General features: G+C 39.9%; 1 protein-coding gene across 1 annotated transcript in view; it reads right to left on the bottom strand.

Annotated features, from left to right (window-relative positions):
- Positions 1 to 25812, bottom strand: part of LOC141795307 (uncharacterized) — an 83542-nt gene that overhangs the window by 9888 nt on the left and 47842 nt on the right. Inside the window, exons 2-4 of the mRNA XM_074676139.1 lie at positions 13746 to 13850; positions 6257 to 6393; positions 1641 to 1765 (exon numbers count right to left, since the gene is read on the bottom strand). Of these exons, the coding sequence (XP_074532240.1) occupies positions 1641 to 1765; positions 6257 to 6393; positions 13746 to 13850 (367 nt within the window). The remainder of the gene's footprint in view (positions 1 to 1640; positions 1766 to 6256; positions 6394 to 13745; positions 13851 to 25812) is intronic.

Genomic DNA, 25812 nt, shown 5'->3' with positions numbered 1-25812 from the left:
ATAAATTATAGAAATATGTTCGGTTGTAAACTTTTTATATTTTATTATTTAACAAATTGATATTTTTTACCACATAAAAAACACAAAAAAGTACCAAAAAATGGTACCGTTGAGTACCAGTACTGATGGCCAGGTACCGGGCATCACTACCGTTTCGTTTCATATGTGAAAGGTACCCATCCCTACTAGCCTTCAAACCTCCCAGCAGGTGTCACACGTAATGGGAGTATAAATAGGTCTTTAGACTCTGTGACCCTGTGTGGATGGCAAGGATATTATATTACTAACCAAAAAAACAAAAACTAAAGGTGAAAAAAAAACTTATTTGTTAACTTCATAAAAAAGAAATCTTACAAAAAACAATAACTAACTTAAAGTGTATTGTAAGTTTACAAAATAAACTAGAATAAACAACAATTGCAGAGAAAATGTCTTTAGTTTTAGTCTTTGTCAATCCATATCATATTTATACTCTTTATTTTCTGGGGAAACAAAATGTTTATGTTTACTTTCTGTTTTTACGCCAGTTTGCGTATGTGCACAAGCAAGCACACATCCACACATGAGCAGAACGTTCATGATGGCCAAAGTTGGGAGAATGCCGTATTTGGAGCCCCATTTGGGATATACTTTGAATATGTCCATGTTTCTGAGAGGAGAAGGTGCCTTGCATTTAGGTAAAGGTGGTAGAGTAAGCAGAACATTTATTAGGGGAAAAGCCCCTCTCATCTCAGAGTCCATGTAAAAAGGTCACACGGGAAAGCTCACCTAGCTTACCTTGTCAAAGTAAGGGATGTTCCCACAATGTTCCCACATTTAGGATTATTTTTTAAAAAGAGGCCCTATGTCCCCACAGTTCCCATATAACCAATGCTGAAATGAATTAAAACTAAACTAAAACTGAGCACTTTCCCCAAAAATTAAAAACTTAACTGGAAAAGACACTTTGAATAAAACTAAACTCTAATTGAAAACAACAAGTAAAAATGTAATAGAAAGTTAGTCACTTTCAAACAGCCCATTACATGTACCATCCACCTTTCACTTTGTGGAGCACATTACTCAGCAGAGCCGCGGTTTATAATTTTAGATGGTGCACTTCAAGTTACACTGATTGCCTCCCTCTATTGTCCAGTACTATTTTACCACAAAGGTCAGTCCTGTCAAGACTGTTTCCGATCGGTCAGCAGCAAGACTTTGTGTGAGAAAGTTCCCCCAAGTTGAGCAGAGTGCTGTTTTATAACAAATCCACTTATTTCTGCTGTTCTATGAAAATCAATTGGTTTTGGTCCGAAATTCTGCCAGTGTGACCGAGGCCCTGGAGTCATTTTTCATTTAGCATATAATTGCCTTGAACATGTTCCTGTTGTTAAATTGTGTACCACTTCTTCCCCAAACCGTAACCCCTCATCCCCAAGGATTTTATCTCATTTCATCTAATCTTATGCAAAGATTTCCGAGCTGTTCATTTTGTCTCTAAAGTCTGCTGTTGATAAAGATATTCCAGCGCTACTGCAGCAGACCACACTCTGGTTAATCCCTCAATATCAAGAGTGATATCTCCATCAGCGAAACCAAACACATGCTCATTAACTATTTAAGCGGCACAGTGCTCGTCTTTTAAGCTGAAGAAACCTTACTTGTTCCCAGGGAGGAGCTGCTTGTATGCATGTTGGCCAAGCTCTGCACCGAATCAGGACTGCTCTGGTTTCCTGGTTCGACCGCCACCGTGGTGGACCGGAACATGGGGCCAGAACCAGGAGCACTGGGGGGAGAAGAGAAGAGATTATGGAGGACTGAAAGGAGGAATGGAAAAAAATAGGGGGAAAAGAGAGGAGAGGAAACAAAAAAGAAAGTTGAGAAATACAAGACAAGTGATGAAGAGAAGGACGGAAAAGGAAGGACAAGCTAGGATGAGTTGAAAAAGGAAAGAGAAAAGAAGTGAGCATAAAGGAGATGACGAGGAACCAATAAAGATGAGATGAATGGGGCAAATCAAAAGTATAATGAATAAATCAGGAAGAAGGGAGGGAGAAATCTGTAAAACAATAAAATACAAAGAGGAGAACAGGGAAAGTGAGGATAAAAGGAAGTGAAAATAAAAGGAGTAAAAAAGGATAGTTGGGAGAGGAGGGAACAATAAGACATAGGATGAGGAGAATGAGAGGAAAGAGGTAAAATAGGACAAAAAGAAGGGGAGGGAAGAAAAGTGGAGAGGAGAGGAAAAGGAGTAAGGGAAGAAAAGAAATTGATGATGAATGCAGCTGAAAACAAGATGATCAGATAACAATGAGTGAAGGAGGCAAGGACACATTTGATGAGAGATGATGAAAGCAAAGAAAAGAAGTCAAAGGAAAGAAAACATAAATATCACAAGAGAAGAGAGGAAGGAGGAAGAAAAAATGAGAAGTAGACAAAAATGAGGATGTAAGGCATCACTTGTAAGAGAAGACTGTTGAGGAGACAAGGAAACAAGGAGACAGCTGAAAAGAATGGAGAAAAATGAGAAGAAGGAAGAGAAACGGAAGAGTGGGTGAGAGAATGGTAGGAAAGAAAGAAGGAAAGAAAATAGCAAGGAGAGGAAAGCGAGAAGGAAAGAGGATAAAATGGAGAAAAAAGAGGATTAGAAGGATGATGCGGAGAGGAGAAAAAAAGGAGACAAGAGATGAGCAGAATAAAGACAGCTGAAGGGGAGGGAGAAAGAGAGTCAATGATATGTAGAGAAGAGAAAGGATTGAAGGAAAGTAGGAAAGGGAAAAAGGAAAGGAGAGCATGACAGAAATCAAAGAAACGGTGAAAAGGAAAGTAAAAACAGGAGAGGTAAAGAGAAGAGGAAATAAGGAGGAGCAGAGTTAAAGAGAGGATAAAAAGTCCAGTAATAAAAGAAGGGGTGAAAGGAAACACATGAGGACGGGGAGAGAAGGAAACAAGGAGACGAGTGGTGACAGTAAATCTGAAATCCAGCTGAAAATCAATTTGTTCATGCTTCTCTCCCTCCCTCTCGTTGTGCCAGGAGCCAAACTGCATTGTTGCGAATATGAAAATGGCAGTGACAGCCGACACCAATTCTCTGTATGCGGCGGGCGGGTTCAGCCGCTCGATATGATTGGTCAGAGGCCCTTCATGGTCATGCTGATTATCTCCTTTACGCACAGCCAGATGCTTATTTTGGTTGCTGTGCCAACACCCGTTGTAAGCAGGGAGCTAGTTAGTGATCTTGTGTTTTCGACTTCAGATACATTTCCTCAAACGTTCACTCTGCAAAACCAACATGTCAGCGGGCGTATTAACTGTCTTTAAATATAAGTTGGACCAAAGTGAGCAAGCAGACCCACTTTTAGATTCAAACTTTCATGCACAAATTTAAAAGTCATGGATGTTTGATCGAGTCTTCGGGGACTATTTTCTTGGCGGAGACTTGCGTTCATTTTTTTGAGTGGGCGTCTTCAGGTTTTGACTCGCAGCCCTGAGCTCAAATTTTGCATTCATGCGCTATCGTATATATTTTGGGAGACCAAATTCTTTTTGGTAGGTCGCCAGATGAACTCTCATCATAAAAATGAATTTTATGAGGGAACAAGCCAGATTCCAACATCATGTTTTTCCAAATCTCTGGGTTTGTTTTGTCATTTTTTTTCTTTCAGGGTTCCGCCTTTCTTTTTATTGTTTTTATTTTTTTTATCTTATTTTACTGTTTTTTTTTATTTCATTTTAATTTCTGTTAAGACTAATAACTCATAGTCCAAGATGTTTAAGCTCTCCTCCAGAGTGCAAACTCAGAATGATACTGCATGTAGATTTTTAACATTACACTCATCCATAGAGGATCTTAAACAAACATAAACAGCAGGTTGTTCATTGCAGAGGATTACTTTGAGATTAATGCAACCCGATAAATAAACTTGGCAGAACATCGACAAAAAGCTGAGCAGAAAAGGTCAAACTAACTCCATCATGTTGAACTATTTCATTTTGATTTCTTTGTGTCATATAACTCAAGAATTCAGGGTTTAAAGTGATTTGAACATTGATGCTTAAGTTTGTAAACTACTAATCAGTTTACAGTCAAAGGTTGTTTTTACGAATTGTTGTGTTCACTTGTCAAAATAAAATTTGGAAATTAATTTATCAATCAAGATATTCAGCATTTTGCTCCACAAGTTGAGTTTGAGACAAGTCATTTTACTTGTGGTTGTGGGGGAGACTGGGGACAATTAAAGCACTTGCTCCAATCACGAACAAGTTAGGTATCACCTGAATCGCTCTGCACATGCTCAGTGTCCAGAAGCAGACACTTAAAAACATGAGGGAAAACATAATTTTGAGTTACGCAAGGTTTTTTTCTCCTCTCAAATTATTTTTGTAGTCACATAGCCTGACCTGCTTTGTAGTTGAACTTTTCAACTGTCTGTGTCTGTTTAGCTATCTTTCATTCCGATTGTTTGTGGTAATATTTTAGCTGTTAGCTCTAAGCCAAGCTAGCTTATCACTAATGCACTCAAAGACGGTTGTATCAAACTTGCTTGGGGTAAGTTGTAACTCTTTGAAAAAATGGGTGAGGTGACATAATGACATGTCATCTGAGGGCCTATGAAGCTTGCACTTCATAAGTGCCACACACCTGTCACCACAACACTGACACTAAGGACGCAGTCACACTGGCCATCCAAAACGTGCCGTGCTTGAGCAGGATTGCCCCCTTGCAGTGCTGCTCCCCAGCTGGAGAGTACGGCCGGCGGTCACACTACCCCAATATGAACCAGACTTTAGCAGGTATCAGACACGCGCACAGCCCGCCTACGTCATCGTGAAGCATTTGTTTACATGAAGCGCGATCTCATCAGAGTCAGCACAATGAGACACAGAGAGCACTGCTACAACTTTAGAGACTTTTGGACTTATATTGAGTCGATTTTGACCAACACAGCCCTCTAACACCCCCTCTTTGTTTAAAATGATTATCGAGAGATGAGCTCGCGGTGATTATATGTAATGGATTGCACGCGCTGTCCGCGTGCTTGTGCTCATGCATGAAGTAAACCGTGCCGAAGCCCACCTCTTCGAAGCGTGCCGAAGCACGGCACAGTTGCAGTCACACTGGCCATTCCAAACATGCTTTACTGCTGAAGCGTGCTTAGGCACGGCATGATTGGCCAGTGTGACCGCGTCCTAACTTACAAACTTGGCACATATACATCTCTGAGATATAGATGTTGCGCTTGTGTTGCTCAATCTGCTCACTGTCTTTTGACAAAATGTGCATCTGCTGCTCTCTCATATATATCTCTGATGTGGGCCAAGATTCTGTCCTGCAATCCAAGCACAACCAGCAAAGCTAGTGCTCACTTTGGGGCTGTTTACACGGCAATTGTTTTAGGGTGTAACGCAATAGTATTGTTAGATTTCAGTATCACGTTTACATGGTAACAGTGTTTTAGCTGACCCAAAACACAAACTTTTGAAAACTGCTTCCAGAGTGGAACTTTTCTGTAAACAGTGTAACATGGAAACAGTAAGCCGGCGTTTTCAGTGGAAACGCTAAAGTCACACTCCGCTTCATGAAAGTGCACACAACAGTTCTGTTGTTGTGATGGTTGCGAAACTACCATGTTGCGCTTGTGTTGCTCAATCTGCTCACTGTCTTTTGACAAAATGTGCATCTGCTGCTCAAATTCTGCACTTAAAATTCACCAATTTTTGTCTCTGGACAAGACAGTTACAGCGCCAACTACAGGCCTGGCATGCTTACTGCAGCGATTTTTAGTCCCTCAGCGTTTCTTTGTAGACGCAGATTTTTTTCACTGCGTTTTAGTGTTTTTGGATGAAATGTTGTCATGTAAACAGGGCCTTTGTCTTGCGTAACTTACAACTAAAATGTAAACCATAGTGATCAAGCAGGCTGGCATTTGACTGATTGTCACACTGAACTGAAATGTTCACATCAGTGTCGTTTTTAATTCAATCACTTAATGCTAATCTGTTTAGCAGGAATGCTGACAGAATCATTGAATCTTTGTGGCTGAATAAACATAATATTATTTAGTAATATTTGAATCAACAATCTTACTGTACTGTCTCATCCTGTCAGGGTGAGAGAAGACTGCTTTGACCTGTGAAGAGGCTCTGCTCACCCTGTTCTGGTTCCAGTTTGAATAGCCACCCATACATCGTCCCAAATGTGTTTCAACATTGGTATTTTTAATTTTAAGTTATACATGATCCGCTCAGTAATGATGCTGAAGCACGTTTCACTCACCACTCTCCTGACCTCCTGTCTTCATCCTTGTGAAGCCCTCTCAGTGCTCTCTCCTCTCGCTTCTCCTCCTTGCGTCTCCTCTGTCGTCGGCAGGCGAGCGCTCTGTAGAACTCCCGCTGTTTCAGCTCCTTGAGGCGCTACAAAACAAGCACATCCGTTGATATTATCATTGGTTAAAGCAGCAGTAGTTGCCAAAGTAGGAGTTGCATTTTATTTTGACAGGGAGAATTAAGAGGTCAGGAGGGTAAAAGTGAGGGAAAAATATCTCAATATGTTGATCAGGCAGAATTCAGTGTGAAAGTTTATCCGTCAGTCAGCGATTATTTATCTGCCTTCTCCTTAAGTATAATAACGTGTGTGTTTGTGTGTGTGTGTGTGTGTGTGTGTGTGTGTGTGTGTGTGTGTGTGTGCACATGTCTGTTCTGTGTCCTGTTTTTATGTGTGTTTACTATGTCAGCCAGTGTCAGCTTTAGTACAGTCCAGACCAGCTTAATTCACTTACTGAGCTGTGTCTGCAAGCCTGAGATACTGATATTGTGCGTGTGTGTGTGTGTGTGTGTGTGTGTGTGTGTGTGTGTGTGTGTGTGTGTGTGTGTGTGTGTGTGTGTGTGTGTGTGTGTGTGTGTGTGTGTGTGATAGAGAGAGAGGGTAAAAAATAATATTAATAACATGTCAGTGGGCTCATATCACAGACAGACAGATGAAAACAGACAGGCAGAGAGACAGACGAACTGATAAACAGACAAAAATAGACGGACAGATTGCACACAGAGGGACAGAGGGACAGGAAGACAAACAAACAAAGGGAGTGTGTTTTTTTTAACACCTTGAAATGTGGACTCTGGTGTATGTACAGTCAGAGCAGTGAAGACAGGGAAACGAGAAAAAGCTCAAAGTTTCTTTCACAAGAAAGAAAGTGAAACAACAGAACAAACCCTTCTTTTAAAAAAAAAGAAAAAAAAAGAAAGAAAAATCAGGTTTATAAATTAGGCAATGTGATCTTGTTTTAGCAATTTTTCTGATTACAATAACAAGTTTATTGGTTCACTGTATGAAGTTACACTTTTATTAGCCCTGGCAAACATTTGCATATAATTTAGATAAAGTAAAAATGTGTGTCTCTTAAGGCTGTGGCAGCTTCTGTGTCCAGACAAATTAAAACCATGTTTAGTTAAACACTACATATGGAATGAATAAGCTGTGACCTTTGAGGAAAATGTCATTTTCCATGTTCCTTAAATGTAACACAGCCTGTGGGAATATTCGATTGATCTCACGACACTGACACTAAGGCCTACCCAATCACAGCACTTCTCCAATCCCAAGAACAACTAATGCCACCATTTTGTCACACCCCTTGCACAAAGTCCCCTGAAATGTCACCACAGGGCTTTAACTAACTCCAATGTAAACTCATCAGAGAGGCTATTTGATGCAAGGAACAACCTCTGTGGTGCATGAGAAGTCCAATGTTTTTGTCAAAGGACCATCACAGGCTTTAGAAACTAAGTCAGGGTGATGAGATGGATCAGACGGCGGCAGACTTTCATTCAGTGAACCGAGGTTTGAGTGTGAAACACTTATCTAGGCAGGTTGTGATGAGGAATTAGTACCAAGTTAGATACTTTTATAGGTACTGATCGGATTCTGTCAAAAGGAGTGTATACTGATTCACGTATAATAAAAAGGTAGCATATTAAGGTACTGTTGGAAACGTGGTATTTTTCCTCATTTTGTAAAACTCAATTAAGTCATACGCATGGTACTCTTAAAATAAAAACATCTGACCCTCTGTTATTTACCTTAAATTTACCGCGTTTATTGGCGTTCTTTGATGATGATAAGAGATGACAAAGAACGACTGAGTCGTTTTTATTTTATTGATTTATTGATTACAAGTTGAAAAATATAGGACAGATCCGGGTTCTGTTTACCTTTCCCTCTCCACAGACATATGCTGGGGTAAAAGAACCCTCTCTCTTGTCCCTCGAACGCCTTTGTACTCTCTTGCTCCACCTAATTTAGAAATGCCATTTCCTAGTCTGAGACGTTGTCTTCTGGTGTGCCGCCTCTGTGCTTGTTCACATTGTTTTTTTCTTGGGGCACAGGACAACCATAGATTTCCTAGAAGAGTTACACATACAGACACATGCAGACGCCTACACGCATGGCCTTTGTAAAGAGACCTTTAACTTCTTCCCTTCTCTGTCTATTTTCCTCCAAACCACAGTCTCACTTATGCAGTTGAACTTCCTGTTTTCATCTCTAACACCTGAGGATTATAAAAAACACTGTTCCACTTCTCAGTCTTCCTCATTTTAAAACTGAAAACACATCATTTATATGAAAAACACACAATCATACAAGAATACTTCTTTGTCACAGCTCAAAGCTAAATTCCTCATATTAAGACTTTTATTTCTTTTTAGTTCTGAGTGATCTGTAACCTCTCAGGAGCTTAAAACCACCTGTAAAGAAACCTGTTAATTTATGACCGCATATGAGCACATTTTGATAATATTTTAGCAAAGTACATATACACAAGCTAAATATTCTAACAGTACCTAAATGCATACTTGTGACTGTGAGTGAGTGGAAGCCACTGCAAAAAACTGAAATCTTATCAAGTGCTTTTGTCTTGTTTTTAGCAGAAAATGTCTTGTTAGACTTAATCTGAGCCACCTTCATCTGACCAGTCCAGAAAAATGTTTTATTTCAAGTTGTTCAAAGACAAAAATGAAATCTGAATTGCTTGTAACAATTTAAAAAATCCGCCAATGGAACAAGAAAAAAATGTAAGAAAATTTGCTTAAAACTAGAATAATGTCTTCATACAAGTAACTTTTCTTCTGTTCCATTGGCAGATTTTTTTTTTTAAGTGTTACAAGCAATTCAGACCTCATTTTTGTCTTTGAACAACTTGAAATAAAACATTTTTTCTGGACTGGTCAGATGAAGGTGGCTCAGATTCAGTTTAAAAAGACATTTTCTACTGAAAATTAGACGAAAACACTTGATAAGATTTATGTTTTTTTCAATGTAGAGTAGGTGATTTTCCATGCTGGGCATAAACACAGAATTACAAGGTTATATTTTGAAGAATAAATATGTTAAATTAAAAAGAATTCAAATTTTCTTATTAGACAAATTGATATTTTTTACCACATAAACACAAAGAAGTAGTGAAAATTGAGTTAAGTAAAGAATAAGTACCGATACCAATTGCCAGGTACCGAGAATTGGTACTGCATCGTTTCAAATGTGACAGAAACCCATAGTTGTGATGCTTCAATGCTGACGTAAAAGTCTCGATGGTCATCGTAGTTTTGGTGTTAAGATGAGGATACATACTGACTGAAATCTGTGCAAGGAGGAGAGGTGGACTCTGAGACATGTTTGCTCAGGCTGAAGCATCTCGCCTGGTGAGACGATCTCCTGACAGTGTTCAGATTCTTGATGTCACTAAGAATAAGAACTTGAGAGTCTTATGTCGCCATCTGTATGCGCCCTATAAGCTCTTGGCCTTTTGGGAGAGCCTTTCTTCCATCTGCTGTCAAGGGTGAATATTTACACATCCAATACACATAAAAATACTCCACCTGCCTTCTTTAAGCACTGACTCAGAGGGGAAGGAATTTTACCAAACCCCATCTTAGCTTCCCCATTAACACATCACCTCGTATTGATACAAAGAAGAGCCGAGTAGTATCAGGAAAGTGATGCTGAGTAGTTTAGCTGCCCGGATTCAGCTTTGAAGTTACAAAGCATCAGAGAGGAAAACTTGTGTAAAAAAAAAGGGAGACGTTTAATCATATCTTGAAGTTAACACTTACAGAAATAAGCTGGGGGCTGACTCTCTAATGTCATTGATATATTCTGTCACAATCCGTCCTCGCAGACCAGGAAGAGGCTCATCAAACCAACAGAAATTGACACAACAGTAAGGTATCACCTTCCTGTTTCCCTCAGATCACACTGTATGAGCTAAATTCAATCATTAACACATGCATCCTTTGCAGCAGCTTAATGTCGGATAAACTCTGCTTTTTTTTTCATGTGTGAATCGATGCATCCGTCACAGGCAGCAGCACCTCAAGTGCCAGTGACGTAGCCTCTCTGCAAACCACTCCATTTTTCTAAAGACGATGAGACCGTGACTGACCGTGAACCAAAAGACGGGCGGCTTAGCTTGCTGTGTGTGCAGGCTGAAAAATATTACTGCAAGGAAATCCATTTCCTGCAAGTGTTGCAGTCTCGAACAATATGCCCTCAACACTTTGCATCCTCAAGTAAACCTAATAACTCAGACGCACAGCTAACTGTGAAAAATATTATGCCTCTTCTGTCGCTTGCAAGTGAACAAATGATAATTGCAGCAAATACATTCCTCCCAGCACCTATAATTTTGTAAACAGCTGCAAGTTCTCACAGTCACTTCCTCATCCCATTACGGATCAACAAACTGTTTTGAAATGAGGCTCAAAAGAAAAGATTGATGAGAGAGAAAGGAGGAATACAACAGAGACGTGACAAGTTTTATTCTTTAGGTTCGCAGAGTGCATTATTGATAACCTGTGTGTTATTATTTAATGTGCAGTATTGATCTTACCCTAGAAAGATGCCCTGGATAACCATATTTGTTAGTACTGAGAGTGGTGTAATGACATCTTCTAAAGGGATTACTGGAAGTCTTTGAGATTTATTTATTCTAACTATCAGTTTAATTGACAGGCTCAAGACAAAAACCCTCAAGTGCCAGAGAAAGAAATTAAGATAAATTTACATAAGAATGAGGATGTAGAAAACAAAATCTAAGGGTATTTAATGAGATATAATAAAACACAGATCCAACGATGCTTGTCTGCTAAGCATTTAAACTGAAAAGCTGACGAATCACAATCTGTCATCATATTGATGCAGAAATCCTTAAAAATCCAATGAAACCATGATGCAGCGCTGCTCATTGATTTACAATGTTTCCCACAATGAAAGTCTTTAATAACACCCCCAGAAATCTTTCATGGAGAGCTGCTATTTATAAAATACTACGCCTCCCCTCAGGTTAAACATAGCAAAGGATTATATTAATAGTTTAATAGTTTTAATCTATTTGTTATTGTGCCTCAGGTTTTTTTCCTCACTGTACTTGACTTAATTTCTGATTGTTTTTCCTCAGGTCTGTTTTTATTTTGTTAAAAGCCGCCTTAATTGATTTTTTTTTTTTTTTTTTTTTTTTTTTTTAATTACAAGTCATCTATCCATGTGTGCTTTTGTGTGAGGCTGGGCATGGACTCGGGTTAGAGATGGAAGAGAGGATTTCTTTATTATTATTTTAATTATCTTTAAAATAAAGACAAGTATAATGTTATGTGTATTTAAGCCTCATTTATTACATTTTAAAAAATATTATCAAGGACAATTTTGCATAATAGTACTCTTGCTTTTAGTGAATAAAGAAAAGCTAAAAAGACCACCAGAGAACTAGTTCATACTGAAGAAAATTTGGAAACACTATATCAAACACAAGTTTTTGAGTTTATCTCTTAACTGTCTCAGAGCAGTTACCTTTAGCCCCGTTTCCCCCAAGTAGTTTGGTTTAGATCAGAACGGTTTGGTACAGGTTGGCTCAGTTAAGCTTGGTCTTGTTTGCATTTCCACAGCCCATCGTACCCCCTCGTGGTAGGCAGCGTGTAAGCTGGATCCTGACAGCCGCATCAGTAACATATTAGCGTGATGCCATAGCAGCACGACGCAGTTTACCCCGCTAATAAATCCAAGAAAAACGCGACATAGTAAACAAAGAGCAATGAGTAAGACTTAGAACACTATCACACTGGCCAATCGTGCCTAACCACGCTTCAGCCGTAAAGCACGTTTGGAAAGGCCAGTGTGACCGCAACTGTACCGTGCTCAAGCACGATTCCCTCCTGTGCTTCGGCACGCTTCGAAGAGGTGGGCTTCGGCACGGTTTACTTCATGCACGAGCACAAGCACGCGGACAGTGTGTGCGATCCATTACGTATGATCACTGCAAGCGCATCTCTCGACAATCATTTTAAATAAAGGGGGGGTGTTAGAGGGCTGTGTCAGGCGAAAACGACTCACCATAAGTCCAAAAGTTGCAGCAGTGCTCTGTGTGTCTCATTGTGCTGACTCTGATGAGTTTGCACTTCATGTAAACAGACGCTTCACGATGACGTAGGCGGGCCGAGCGCGTGTGTGATACCCGCTAAAGTCTGGTTCATATTGGGGTAGTGTGACCGCTGGCCGTACTCTCCAGCTGGGGAACAGCGCTGCAGGGTGGCAATTGTGCTTAACCACGGCACGGTTTCGATGGCCAGTGTGACCGCGCTCTTAGACATCCAGCAGTTCCTCCTCCGTGTGATTGGCATGTGGCTCTTTGACACAAAGTGCAATCAAGCTTTGTTTCTGAGAAGGCTGTGTGCAGCTATGTGTCGTACGGTAAGTGACGATTCTTTCCACCAATCAGCGGTCTGCAGTGTTGTAGCTCCACCTTCCGAGATCAGATCGGTTTAGTCTGGCACCCCGATGGAAGGGTCCCAGAAAGTGGGACAGCTCATCTTGGTTATTTGAGGATCTGTCCCGGGATTGGTCAGTGGAAATGCTGTAAAATGCGTGTTGTGCTGAGATGAACTGAACCGCTTGGCGAATACAAGGTTTATGTGTCAGAAAGTCAGTCACACTGAAACAAAAAGTGTTGTGCAACCTGTTATAATAGTGACAACAGGCCACATTATTGATACAGATTACAGTTACAAGGGGCTATAGTTCAAACATTCATCCATGCAATTTTCAGTCAATGTTAATATAGATAGCAATTTTCAAAGTCTATATATTCATAGGTCTAATTGCAAAACACTGAATAGAAATGGATGTTTTAAATTCATTGTACAGATAAATCTAAGTTACAACAAATTACAACCTAACTTAAGTTGAAGGTGTACCAAGATAAGGTATAGCCTTGCTTTTAAAATTCCCTCCAAATAAACTAATCAATTAATAAATATGTATAAAAGGGATCATTTGCTCAGAAGCGTAGCTACACTGACAGAACATCAAGATACAGCTAGCTAAACCACAGGTAGCCTAAGTTTCAGTGATAGTTAGCCTCTCATACTTAGCTCAGATAGCTTAACTGCACTGCTAATAAACTGTGATTCATTATATTTCCATCTCTTGGCAAGAATGCTGATTGCTGAAAGTGTAGCTCTCAGATTGTTTGTAGTGTTTTCACTCGCTGTAAAATCAATCAGTGGAGGTTTTGGAGTGCTGGTGGTCATAAGAGCTGATATTGTTGTGTGTTTGTGTGATTTTTGTCGACCACAGTCTGTGTAACAGAAACCAGAGCAGAGTGCTGGTTGTGGCTCTGGGATGTAATAAATCCATGACCTTGGTGAGGAGGGCTTAAGGTGTTGCTCGGCCAGATAAAGAAGACCCATGGGTGCCTTGTTAGGGTGGTGTGACTCACCTGCTTGTGGTGATGGTCGTAGGAGTTGATGTGGTTGTCGTACTGTTGGTGTCTCAGGTACTGCTTATCACAGAGCTCGCAGTACAGATTGGAGTCTCCTTCCTCCTGGAGATGGATAGATAGATGAATAGAGAGACATAGAGGCAGAAAGAGGACAAAAGAAAGAGAAATCAGTTAGTGCCTCAATAGAAAATCTCATGTCTTATATTGAGCGTCTTTGTGGTGATCTTGTGAATGATTGAACCATTAACAAGATAAATAGTTCCTTGTTTTCACCTTGAATTAATTTCAACAAAAGGATCAGTTTTAACAAATTTCTTTGTCCTCAAACTAAACTTTTTGTTTTGAGCTGTAAAAGGGTGCTGTGGAAAACGTGTGAGTTGAAATTAAATGAGAACAATCTCCCTGATTAAGTTCGCTTAAAAGTTTTTGTGAAACTAAAAATGCGATACTCTGAGGACCTCAGTTGTTGGCTGTTCCATCTGCATTTCTTGACGTAATAACAGTAGATAAACGAAAGCTTCTTCACAGAAACCAAAATGATGTTGTAAAAGTCACAAGGTACAGCCAATGAGTCTCATCACTGTCAGACAGGGAAAAGGATTACCTCCACTGCTCTATGTACATTCCTCTGTGTACATTGCATACATGCTCTTCAGTGATGAAGGTGACAGACTTTCAGATTTTCAAAACAAGTGGTCCTTGATTAAAGACTGCTTTTAGACAGTTTTTAACCAAACTAAATAGAAGTTATCAGCCAATGATTTTACCAGCTGTGGTAGATAATGACTGTCAGTGGATTGGTATGTACATCGCTGTATCATTCGTAAAGAAAACTGTGTGTTAAGAAAGTAAAAATGACCTTGAGAGAGGGTTCAGAGCATTCAGTCCACGGTTCTGACAGCATACACAGTGAAAGTCAATGTTTGCTCACCATTGCCCCTCTCCTTCAGCAGACCATTTATAGGCTCTGAGTGAATTTACCCGCACAGAAGACTTAATTCTACCTGTTTTACTTTGGCAACATATCTTTCAAACATTCTGACACAAATTGACTTTCTACTTTAGAATGGCACAGAAATACACTGCTAACATCTTGCAAAAAGAAACTCTCTTTTACAAAGATTTGACAAAGGAATGACTCAAAGAATAGCCGTTTCCCTGAGGGAGCAGGAGAGTATTGTGTTGTATGGTGTGGTATTATCCAGAGTGGTCTCGCCTCATCTCTTCTTGACTCGTATTGATTTCTGTCTTTACAGGTTTTGTAAACTCAGATAGGCATCTTCTTGCAAGATGTAGCAGTCATGATACTTCTCTAGTGTCACATTTTGAGGCAAACACCCCCAAGAGGCCTGTGAAAAGTATTATTGCTTCATAACTTTTTTGTACTTTGTCTATGGCACGGCACCAGATTGATCATAATGCAACATATTGTACCAATTCATATTGATTCATACCGTAACAAACCGTACCATACGTAGCATACCAATTGTATCATATCATATCCTACCTCATTGTAGGATACCTTGCCACACTTATCTTTTATTTGCAAAACATATAAAATGTATTTTCCCATAAGATAAGGTGTACTCTTGTGAGATCAGGCAACATAGATATCTCTTGTCGTACAGGACCAGTGGCAGCTGCTGGTCAGTCAAAGAGGGGAAGCAAATTTTTTTCCAGCCTACATCATAAATTTGTTTATTTATTTAAACGTAAAATCTACCCTTGGTTCCTTTTCAAGAAAATGATCTGTGACCTTGTCGTACCAACCAGGTGTTTTTTTTCCATGGATTTTACCAGTGTTCTCTCAATGGCCAGCAGAGCTAGACTGCTTAAATGGCCTTGGTCCATTGTGTTGCGGGTGAAAGACTTGAGCCGCTTTAAACAGGAGAAGCTCCTCTCTACACCTGCAGGCTGTAAGTGTGACTGACAGGGGGAGAAGCTCCGCAGCTGTAGCTGTAGCTGCTTATTGGTGAAACGAAAGAGAATCTTTAAAAACAACGCTCATCGTTTTTAGGAAAGGTAAACTTGCTGGGGATCGATAAAGCCTCCAGATCAGTCCAGAACAACTGAATGTATAAGTGAGAAGGTGCGCTGGTGGAGGTTTATACTTCAAGATCACTGACTGGCTCATTTCACAGTCAATCAAAAAGGGATTCGGCCTCAGACAGGTCATCCAATCATCATGCAGAAGCCGAGCGTTCAGGCCAGCCCACTGCCTCATAGACCCCCAGAGACGCTGAGTGTCTGATGGGCGGGACAAAGCCCAGCGTTTATCCAATGACTGTCCAGTTTCCACAGTGGAACAACCCACTCTACACTTCCCCGCTGAAGTCAGAAGACGCTCAGTGTCCGACTGTGTTAAAGCGCTGAGACACTGCGGGGATGAATGAGAAGGAGGTCGAGCCAGTTACCTGTGATAGGTAGCTGATTCTGAACAAAAGATGAAAGAATTGTAGCCCATATTTTATCAATGCAATGTACACACAGCAGTACATATCACCACTTTTTTGGGGGACAGTTTAGGGGAAGCTGAGCTTCCCTTGCAGTCCTGGAGCAATCGCCACTGCACAGTACCTAACCTCCAATCAGGAAAAACAGATATCACTGACATCGCAGCTGACATCACCACTCTATCCTCTCGGTTGGTGCTCTATTGAAAGCTATTATTAGTTATTCATTACCCTGCTTTCATATCTATAACCCAGCTTTGTTAAATCCAATTGGTCTCCATTTATTTCTTTATGTACTTATTTATTTATTTTTGTATTGTTTTGGTTGCTTTTCAATTTAATTAACTTGTGTCATCCTTGTTGTGACCTACTTTATCATTTGTTGTTGACTACATGAAATGCCAGTGCCAGGATGCACATATTCATCGTAACAAATGAAAAAAAAAAAAAAAACTTTTGCTGTTTAGGTGCCAAAAATTAAATAAAAAGAGTGTTAGGGGAAAAAAATCTGATTGGTCAGTTTACAATAGTCAGTTACTCCAGATCACATTGAATCAATCCAGGAACAAGAGTCCAGCCCATTTGCCAAGTTTTTAATTTCACCTCTTCCTGTAGACAATTTGGCAAAAACATTTGTTTCCTGTGGCATCAGATGGCAACATGGAGGATTTTTCAATATAACCACTACTCTCTTGTGGTAAATGGCTGACCTGCTAATTGAACATTATCCCTGTGTCATTTCTCAAGAGGAAACAAGTGTTTGTCATTTCTTTACCTACCTACCTATCCAACGTAAGGACTAGCTGTAAACAAAGGGTGTGTGTGCGCGCGTTTTTATAAAGGCTGTCATGTGGAGTGATGCTGTTTCTGATGCTTTGGATAGCTAATAGGCTTTTCAATCACATCTATTGATCAACACACACTCCGATACACTGATACTCTGACAAACAAATTCACAAATCTCTGGAGGCACACAGCTCTCTACACCGCACTGTGACGGACATTCACAGACTTAGCAAAGCAAAATTTCCCTTCTAGACACACACACACACACACACACACACACACACGAACTCCATTAATGGAAGATTGATTTATCTTTAAAAGTAGGGAACATTCAATCTCTGACACGACCTTCAGCGGAGGTCTAGGCGCTCTGAGTGAGTGTCTGTGTGTGTGTCTATGTGTGTGTGTGCATGCGAGTCACAGTTTGCATAAGTTGGAAATTTTAACTTTTGGTCTTTTAAAGATTGCAGCGTAGAAGGTCCCTAAACCCTGTGGCTGTCAGGAGACAGTCTGAATGAGGGGAGGGAGACAGAAGGGCAGCAGTGAGTGAGTCAGGCGTACAATGTGACAGAGAACAGATGGAGACAAACAGACTGACAGTGACATAAGCAGAGGGGAAATGCACACAACCTTGTTTAATCCCTCGCGGTCCCAGAACAGCCGCCATCCTCGGCCATTACTGCCGGGAGCTCCTGCTTCAGTCAGCATTAGCTCAGCACACAAATGATTACTGCAGCTACCGTAATCCCATTAAGTAACAAATCTATGTAACATTATTCTATTACAGAACAAAGCATTAGATTTGCATTATTTAATCAAAGACAGCGTTGGTTTGCATTATGTCATTAAAGATGTCATTGGGCTGCATTAGCTCATTGAAGATGGGTTTTGGTGTCCATTAACCACAGCGTACTGGATAGCCTGGAAATTGCTGCTCAGTAAACTCTCAAATTAAAACACATTGCACTCTCAGAGCTTTTGGTACACTGCATCAAAACAAAATAGAGGTTTTCTTGTTGCCATGGGAGACTCTCCTTCCTGTTTTTCTTAGTGTACGCTGAGGGAGAGTTTTCCTGGAAGAGTTGAGGAAACAGCCTGACCCACAGTGAGAATTAATTTTTCAAAACCCACAGGACAAACTCTTAGAAGCCTCCCCAAAGTGCTCCAGATATGAGCTACATAAACTTAACAAACTATTTATAGATTTTAGATCATGATATCCAGTTCCTTACTAATATGGTTCTGTATATCTGTATCTGTTACTGAGACGATGATTTTATTGCTAAACTGTTTTAAAGAGGTCACCTGAAAATACAGTAACTCACAATAGTTTAACATTAAACAAAGTCACAATTATTTACTGGTTTAGCTTTGAAATTTTCTTATTCCTACAAAGTGAATGCATTTGACTTTGTTTACTGCAATTCAGTCAGACAGGCAGATTAAAATGTCTGCAGTGATTTTAAAAGCTGTTGCTGTTGATGCACAATATTCTCCTTGATTGCACGGCACAAAGGAAGCAGATGAGGTGCTGGAGAACAAAGCAGTAATTTGTAGATAGTGTTGAGACTGTATGATCCTGTTAAACAAAACAAAACAAAAAAAAATGTTCTGTCATGTAAAGCCTGCTTAACCACCATACTTCTATGTTTTTTTGTGTAGTGCGTAGAAGAAAGCTGTAGTTTGGTTTGTTTAACTTGAAACAAAAAGCACGCCTGTTCAAACCAAACACAATGTCTTATAGGAATAAGATGATACAAGAAAGACACAAGGAAACCCAAGCTGAGGTCAATATTCCCAAAGGGTTATAAAAAAAATGTTGAAAAATCCAAAACTATATTGTTGGACAAATTTCATATTGTAAGTAACATCTACAGTCTTAAGTCCTGTTTCCACCAAGCAGTTTTGTATGGATCTGTAGTTTCCATTAGATTGGATCAGTGAAGCCTGATCAGGTTTGTGTTTCTATAGCCAAATGTATGTGTTGGTAGGCAGCGTGTAAAGGCTGTGTTATGCTTTCCGGGCAAATGAGATGCGCGGAAATAGGCACGCGAGATTCGGGCTTTTTAACTCTCTTCATGGTGTCCATTAGTGTTCATCCCCAAACTGCAGGGGGCTGTGTATCACAAATGTACATCCACCATAGTACTAAACGAGAGTGGAAGAAGTTTGCCTTTGTTTACAACATGACATATCTGACCTGGAGATATTTCCAGGTTTTTTTAACTGATTTTCTCTGCCAGGAGTAGCCGCAATTTCACGCCACATATTATTTACCACTCAGTTATCTCAGTGATCTCTGTGTGAAGAGTCATACAGATGCCTGTATTTCTGCACTTCGACCAATAAGAGATCCAGTTCTTCCGCCATCTTCTCCGCGCCTTTCTGTCCGACAGGTTAGAAATTTTTGAGTGTGTGCGGGAAAGGGACTGCGAGAGGGGGCGTAGGTGCGAAAATGACGTAATTCGTCCGCACAAATCCGCACAGACCCCGTGGACACGTCAAGCATAAATCAGCCTTAAGCGTGATGCTGATATAATTACATAATAGCGTGACACCATGGCAGCGTGACACAATGTGGCCACTAATAAACCCAGCAATGAAGAAAACCCAACACATTAAACAAAGAGCATTGATAGAAGACATTCGGCAACTCTCCTTCTTGATTAACTCAAACAGTCAAACTTTTTTTCTGAGAAGGTTGTGTGCCGCAAGGAAAAATACAGCTGCTGTCATACGGTAAGTGACGATTCTTCCGACAAATCAACAGTCTGCAGAGTTGTAGCTCCACCTTCTGAGGTCAGATCAGTATGTCTGGCACCCCCACAGGAGGGTCCCAAAAAGTGGGACGGCTCGTCTCGGTTATTTGGGGATCTGCCCCAGGATTAGTTGGTGGAAAGGCCACAAAATACGTGCCATACAGAGACTAACCAAACTGAACTGCTTGGTGGAAATGGGGCTTTAGACCAACAAGAGTTGCTGAAGTTTTGACCCTTCTCTTATCTCTCTGTGCCCGACCCCCTTCACTCTGCTCCAAACATGCGAAACATGCCAAAATCTCATTGTGTCCAAACTGGGACTGACTGACTGACTCCAACCCTGAACTATGATCGGCTACTCAACTCAGCATTGTTATAAAGAAAATAAGAAAGGTTTGTATCTGATCAGAGTTTCTGTTTCTCCATGTTTTTTTTTCCTTTCAGCTTAAATATGCACAATTCTGAATCTAGATTGAAGTATCAAGTGTGTGGTCAGCCAAGACAAAGATTGTTTTAGTACAATCACAACAGGTCACATATGTTGTCAAATATTCAAGTCGGGGTTGAGGTCTGTGGGTGCGTTGCTCTGCTAAAGAGAAACTCTACAGCTGGGAAAGTCTGTGATCATGGAAGGGAGGACTTGTTGCATTTGGCTCAAGCAAACTCTTTTGCCTCTTTAAACCATGCAAAAAAAAAAAAAGAAATTAAAGCTACAACTTAGCTGTTAAAATTTACAAAAAAAAGGATAAAAGCTCAAATGTGACTCCACAAACATTAGTCTCAGGCAGCTGTTGACTTTTAGGCACCAGAAAACTGTTGCCTGTTTCCACATCTACTGGACACAGCATGAGCATTGAAGCTGTGTAACTGAATGGTCTCATCAAAGGTCAACATTCACTCTGTCTCCACCAACCCCTGAGAAAGCGTCTGCCTCTTCAGCCTTTTCAAACGTCTCCCACCACTTTCCACTTGTTTACTTCACATCTCTGTCGTTTGATGCAGGCAGTTCAGAGCGCACTTTGTTGGGTTTTGTTGGTGGAAACTGCAGCCCTTGTTCGGCTGAAGAAAAAAATCAGACAGTGATCTAAAAGAGGCTAAAATGTGCTGTGGGCTGCAGAGCTGGGTGTCAACACCCAATTAGCAGAAGTGTGTGCCGTATTTTGAACTTTGAGTTTAATATTTTTGGTTGAGACACAAGGAGGAAAACATGATAAAAGCTTGGGGGAAAGCATCAAATAATCTACTCTTTAGAAGGTCTGGCTCAACTCAGTATCTTGAAATGTATTACTTTAGCTGAAACAAAGCTGTCGGCTGTAACTAATTTGATTTTGGATGTCGTATAACTGGCTTGATAAGTCTGAAGTGTGAAGACTTGGGAAGTGAAGCTCCTCCGCAGCTTTTTTCTCAGCCTCGCACGCTCGCCGAGCAGCTCCTGTAAATGACTTCTCTTACTGACAGATCTCCTTTCCTCCATCTCCCTCAGGGTTATGTTCTTTCTCCAAGCTTGTACTTTCCTAACACTAATGACTCACCACAGCCAGTGCATAGAGAGATGTTTTTTTATTAAGTCCAGGGGTCATGTTAGGTCATTTTTTATCTTTTTTTCAGGAAAGAGAGAGAAAACAGACACAAGCTTCATGTTAATCACTTTGTGTAGCAGACAGATTACAGGGTTGCTTTCAAAAGTGGACAATGTCACAACCTTCTCCGAAACCCACTGTGATGAAAGGCGAGTAAATTGGTGGACATCTGCAAATATCTGTTTTTAACTGCCAGTCATTTGTTTAAAAAAAAAAAACACACAGGATGAGAGATTTGATCCGTTGAGAATTGCTGCAGCATGTGTTCCTCCTGTGATGTTGGATAAAGTCTAATATGTTGTCGAATTTGGGTTTCGTTGCATATTTTGCAGGGTTTTTGAATTGGGGCTCGACTCTGCAGCCTTCAGCTATAAAATAAGATTAGTGATGTGGGTAAAAAGTAGCCGGGAAGATTACTGAGGAAAAATTGACTCAACCTTTGGGAAGCATATGGCGGGGAAAGCGGACTGCCCAGGTCAGCCCCTGTGAGGCAGCTGTGAGCCCTCTGGGTGACATCTCAGAGTGGCAAAATCTAAGATTAAAATAATATGGCACCACTCTATCCCCTCTGCATTGTAACAGTTTAATTTGCAGACAAAATGCTTTTTATCTACCCAGGAACGTCATATTTTCCACTGATAATCAACTTTTATAGGACTATATGGAGCGATTGACTCCACAGCTATTGTGCTTTGTTTTTATATTCCACGCTGTTTAATTTTCTGTGTGTGGTTGTGTGTGCGTGTGTGTGCGTGTGTTATTGTTTTATTTAATTGTTTTTATTATAGTGTGTTTTTCATCAGAAATCCTACCCGGAAACAAAGAAAAATAAATCCTTCTGGGACAATAAGGATTTAAATTAAAAGGGGAATGACATGAAATGAATTGATTTTGTATGTGAGTGTGTTTGTGTGGGCAATTGTATGAGTGAGCAATATACTTGTGTGTGGGTGTGTGTGTGTGTGTGTGTGTGTGTGTGTGTGTGTGTGTGTGTGTGTGTGTGTGTGTGTGTGTGTCCATCAGAATATTGCCTTTTCTAATTTAAGGGGGGAGTAGTTGACCTCGCTGCCTAACTGCTACTTAACCCTTACATAAAGAATTATATTATATTATATTATATTATATTATATTATATTATATTATATTATATTATATTATATTATATTATATTATATTATATTATATTATATTATATTATATTATTATATTAATGTTCTGGTCTTCTTTCAAGGGAAGTCCCGTAGCAAAGGTCAGAAATTTAAACCAATAACATCCACACTGTTATATTCTGCAGGCCAGTGAATGGATATCTTGTTTTGTTGCATATGATGGGTAGATCTCTCTGCTGGTCAAAAAAGGATCTCAAGCTTATAGTTTCTACTAAACTGCATGGAAAATAACTTTGCTTTATCAATTTCTGGCGAATTCCCTGAATTCTTGTTTGATCATTCAAATCCTTTGTTATTTTATCATGAAGTTAGCTATGTGAAAATTGTGAGATTAAAATGTAAAGAGACATTAGTCCAGGTCAGCCCAATGCATGAGGATGTGGCTGACAGTAAGTGGGGTTTTTATCTCATGGCTTCCTGTAAAATGAAAAGGCGTCATTCAGGCTGCAAACATTCAGGCGTCAATGAGGTTGTAAGGGCTGATGCTGATAAATTATGCTTATCAACATCGCTTCAAATTATGCTTCCAAGGCAATGAGCACGTTTGACTCCTTGCTTTTTATTCATTTATTCATTTATTTATTTATTTATTTATTTATTTATTTATCTTTGGTTAATGATCAGCATCCTGCGTGGTCTGTTAGTTTGGCTAATGTGCCGTCTTTGGTTCATTTGTTTGAATGCAGCTTTAAAGAGTGAAACCAATCCTTCTCTCAGATTTCACTGTAAACCAACAGTGATTGCTCATAGAAACTGACAGATAATGTGACTGATGATAAAAAATGGTAGTTTGTGGTTTGTTAATTTGACTCCAGAGAAAGAGCAGAGTGAGCACTAACCCTGCAGCAGTCTGAACAGTTTTAGTTAAAGGTTTAAAAAAAAGGACGTGAATACAGTTTTTGATGACGGATGCAGCTTATTCTGAGTTTGAAAGGTTGCTCTGAAAAATAATCTGCCTTATTACAGACATTTTACGCAGCAAATGAGATAAAACATCAGAGAAAACACACAAGAAGAGATGCATTTTGAAAAATGATGGCAGCTGTATTGGCTCTCAGCTGCTACCCTTGCCAAGACAGTATAGAAAAAATCGCCAACTACTAAATTAAGTATTCAGACACTAATTTATTTTTTTGTAGTCTGTATTTCAAGGTTTTGATTGAAAGTGAGAATTACTAACTCTTCATGCCTGTAAGCCGATGCAATGGGGCCATATTTGTATCAAAAGTGGAAAAAAGCAGATAGTATGGATTTATCATTTAAAGAACTCGGGGATAAAAAACCCTGTAGTGTTTATTCTGTTTTTGTTTTTTTAAATAATAGCTGGAGAAATGTTCAGATACTCATATAATTTGTAAAAAAAAAAAAAAAATTGCCTCATTGTTGTATAAACACAGCTCTCAAATCAAATGATGCTATATAAGCACCTGAAGACAGCTGAGGGGTAAAAGTAATTTTTCCTGATAGTAATGATCCATCTGTCACTGCAGAAAAGTCGACTGGGTTTCCTGACTCACCATCATCTAATGTGTTTTCTTGTTGGCTAATAAATAAAAGAACTACATGAGAAACTTTGGCTCTCTCTGCCTCTTGGGAGCGCCCTCCTGCTCTCTCAGCCGTTGGAGTTGCATCATTTCAGCTCACCAAAACAACTTTCCAGTGTGTGCGCACAGGGGACCTCCTGCATCACTTCACATTTAATAAAATGTTGTCAGAGTCTGAGCGTGCTGGTAGAGGCAGAGCTGCGCGCTGAGGGACCGGCACAAAGCGAGGCCGAGACTCAGGCTGCAGCAGCTCGAGCTGGGACAATAAAGGCTGAGGAGGCTGGACGTGCCTGAGCGCCAGCTGCCCACCCTGCTGCACTGAGGTTTCTCTGGACCATGCGTGTGTTTTTTGGAGGATTTTGTTGCTTACACCAGCAGTAGGGGAGGGTGCGGGGCAGCTGGTGGCAGAAAGTTTCTCAAAAGCAACTTCGGGTGAAGGAAGCAAGCGTTAAATGACTAACTCTGTGTTTCCGTGAGATGTCACCACCCTATGAGCATTTATAGGGAGATTTTCAGGATACACGGTGAGACTGGATCAGATTTGGTTGAGTAAGCTTTTTGACAACTAGGTTACATTCATCATCCTCATCATATATTTATTTAAATGCTTGTGAAGAGCTGTGAGGAGCCGTCATATATAAAAGCACCAAGCCCAGAAAACTTTGGAGTCGACTCAGCTGGTTCTCAAAAACATGCTTACAAAGGAATGCACGGCAAACACACAGTTCTTAAATTATTTTATCATTATTGTTTGGGGTTTTCTTTGTGTGTGTGTGTGATTTTTGGCTGTTTTCTTCTTTTAACTAAAGGATGTCAGACAGTTTTTGTTACTATTTATTGGAGATAGATCGATATGGATTTTTCCAGGTGATACCAATACCGATTATTTGTATTCAAGGAGGCCGACAACCGATATTTGAAGCGGATATTTGCAGTCAAAGTGCAGATATTGGTGTATAATATCAAGAACAATACAAACTCCAACACTTAACTTTATTCAAATACCTTTAAGCATGGGTTTATTAAACAGCTCCCAGGCTTAGCAGCATGTTTTATAAAGTTAAATGAAAACTTTAAAAAATAAATCGCTAAAGTTTTCTACAGTAAATAAAGTTTTCCAAAATTTCAATTCAACTGCAATAACTGTAATAACTACACTGCTGATTGGCTGTTTCCCAAGTCATGGCTCTGCTTGTAACCAATCAGATGGTACTGTGGGTGGGACAGTGCAGATTAAAACAAAGGCTGATGCCGATATGCCTCATAATGCCAAATATCCGCCCCGATAATCGGTCTATCCCTACTATTTATCTTGATACAGGATTTGAAAGGTGTGACAGAAAACTGTGGAAGCAATGTCGTGTTGAATTCATGATTTTTCACAAGATTCAATTCTTAAAACACACGTTTTAATCATCATTCGACAGTACATAGATGTGTTAAAGAACGTATCATGTTTCAGTTGTTGGGCTAAATTCCCTGAATTGGTGTAAATATGAATTGGTTGATATCGGTAATTATCTTTTAAAAAGATGCTTTTAGTTTATAGACTTGAGAACGATAACACAACACAGTAAAGTTGCAGCTCTCATACTGTAGATGAAAACTGAGTGACCAGAGGGGAAAGTAAAAAAATAAAAAAAACAGAATAGGTTAAGTCCCTTGTGCCAAAAAAAATCAGCTCTTGGTTATTTTTCAGTTGGTGGGTTGTTGGTTTGATCCCGGGTCACACAGTCTATATGCCAAAGTGCCCTTATAGGCATGCTCTGACAT

This window comes from Halichoeres trimaculatus, unplaced genomic scaffold (assembly GCF_033239565.1).
Source record: "Halichoeres trimaculatus isolate MK-OKI-2021-1 unplaced genomic scaffold, fHalTri1.1 fHalTri1_scaffold_8, whole genome shotgun sequence".
Taxonomy (NCBI): Eukaryota; Metazoa; Chordata; class Actinopteri; order Labriformes; family Labridae; genus Halichoeres; species Halichoeres trimaculatus.
The sequence above is the reverse complement of the archived record's forward strand: the minus strand, read 5'-3'. Positions and strand labels throughout refer to the sequence as shown.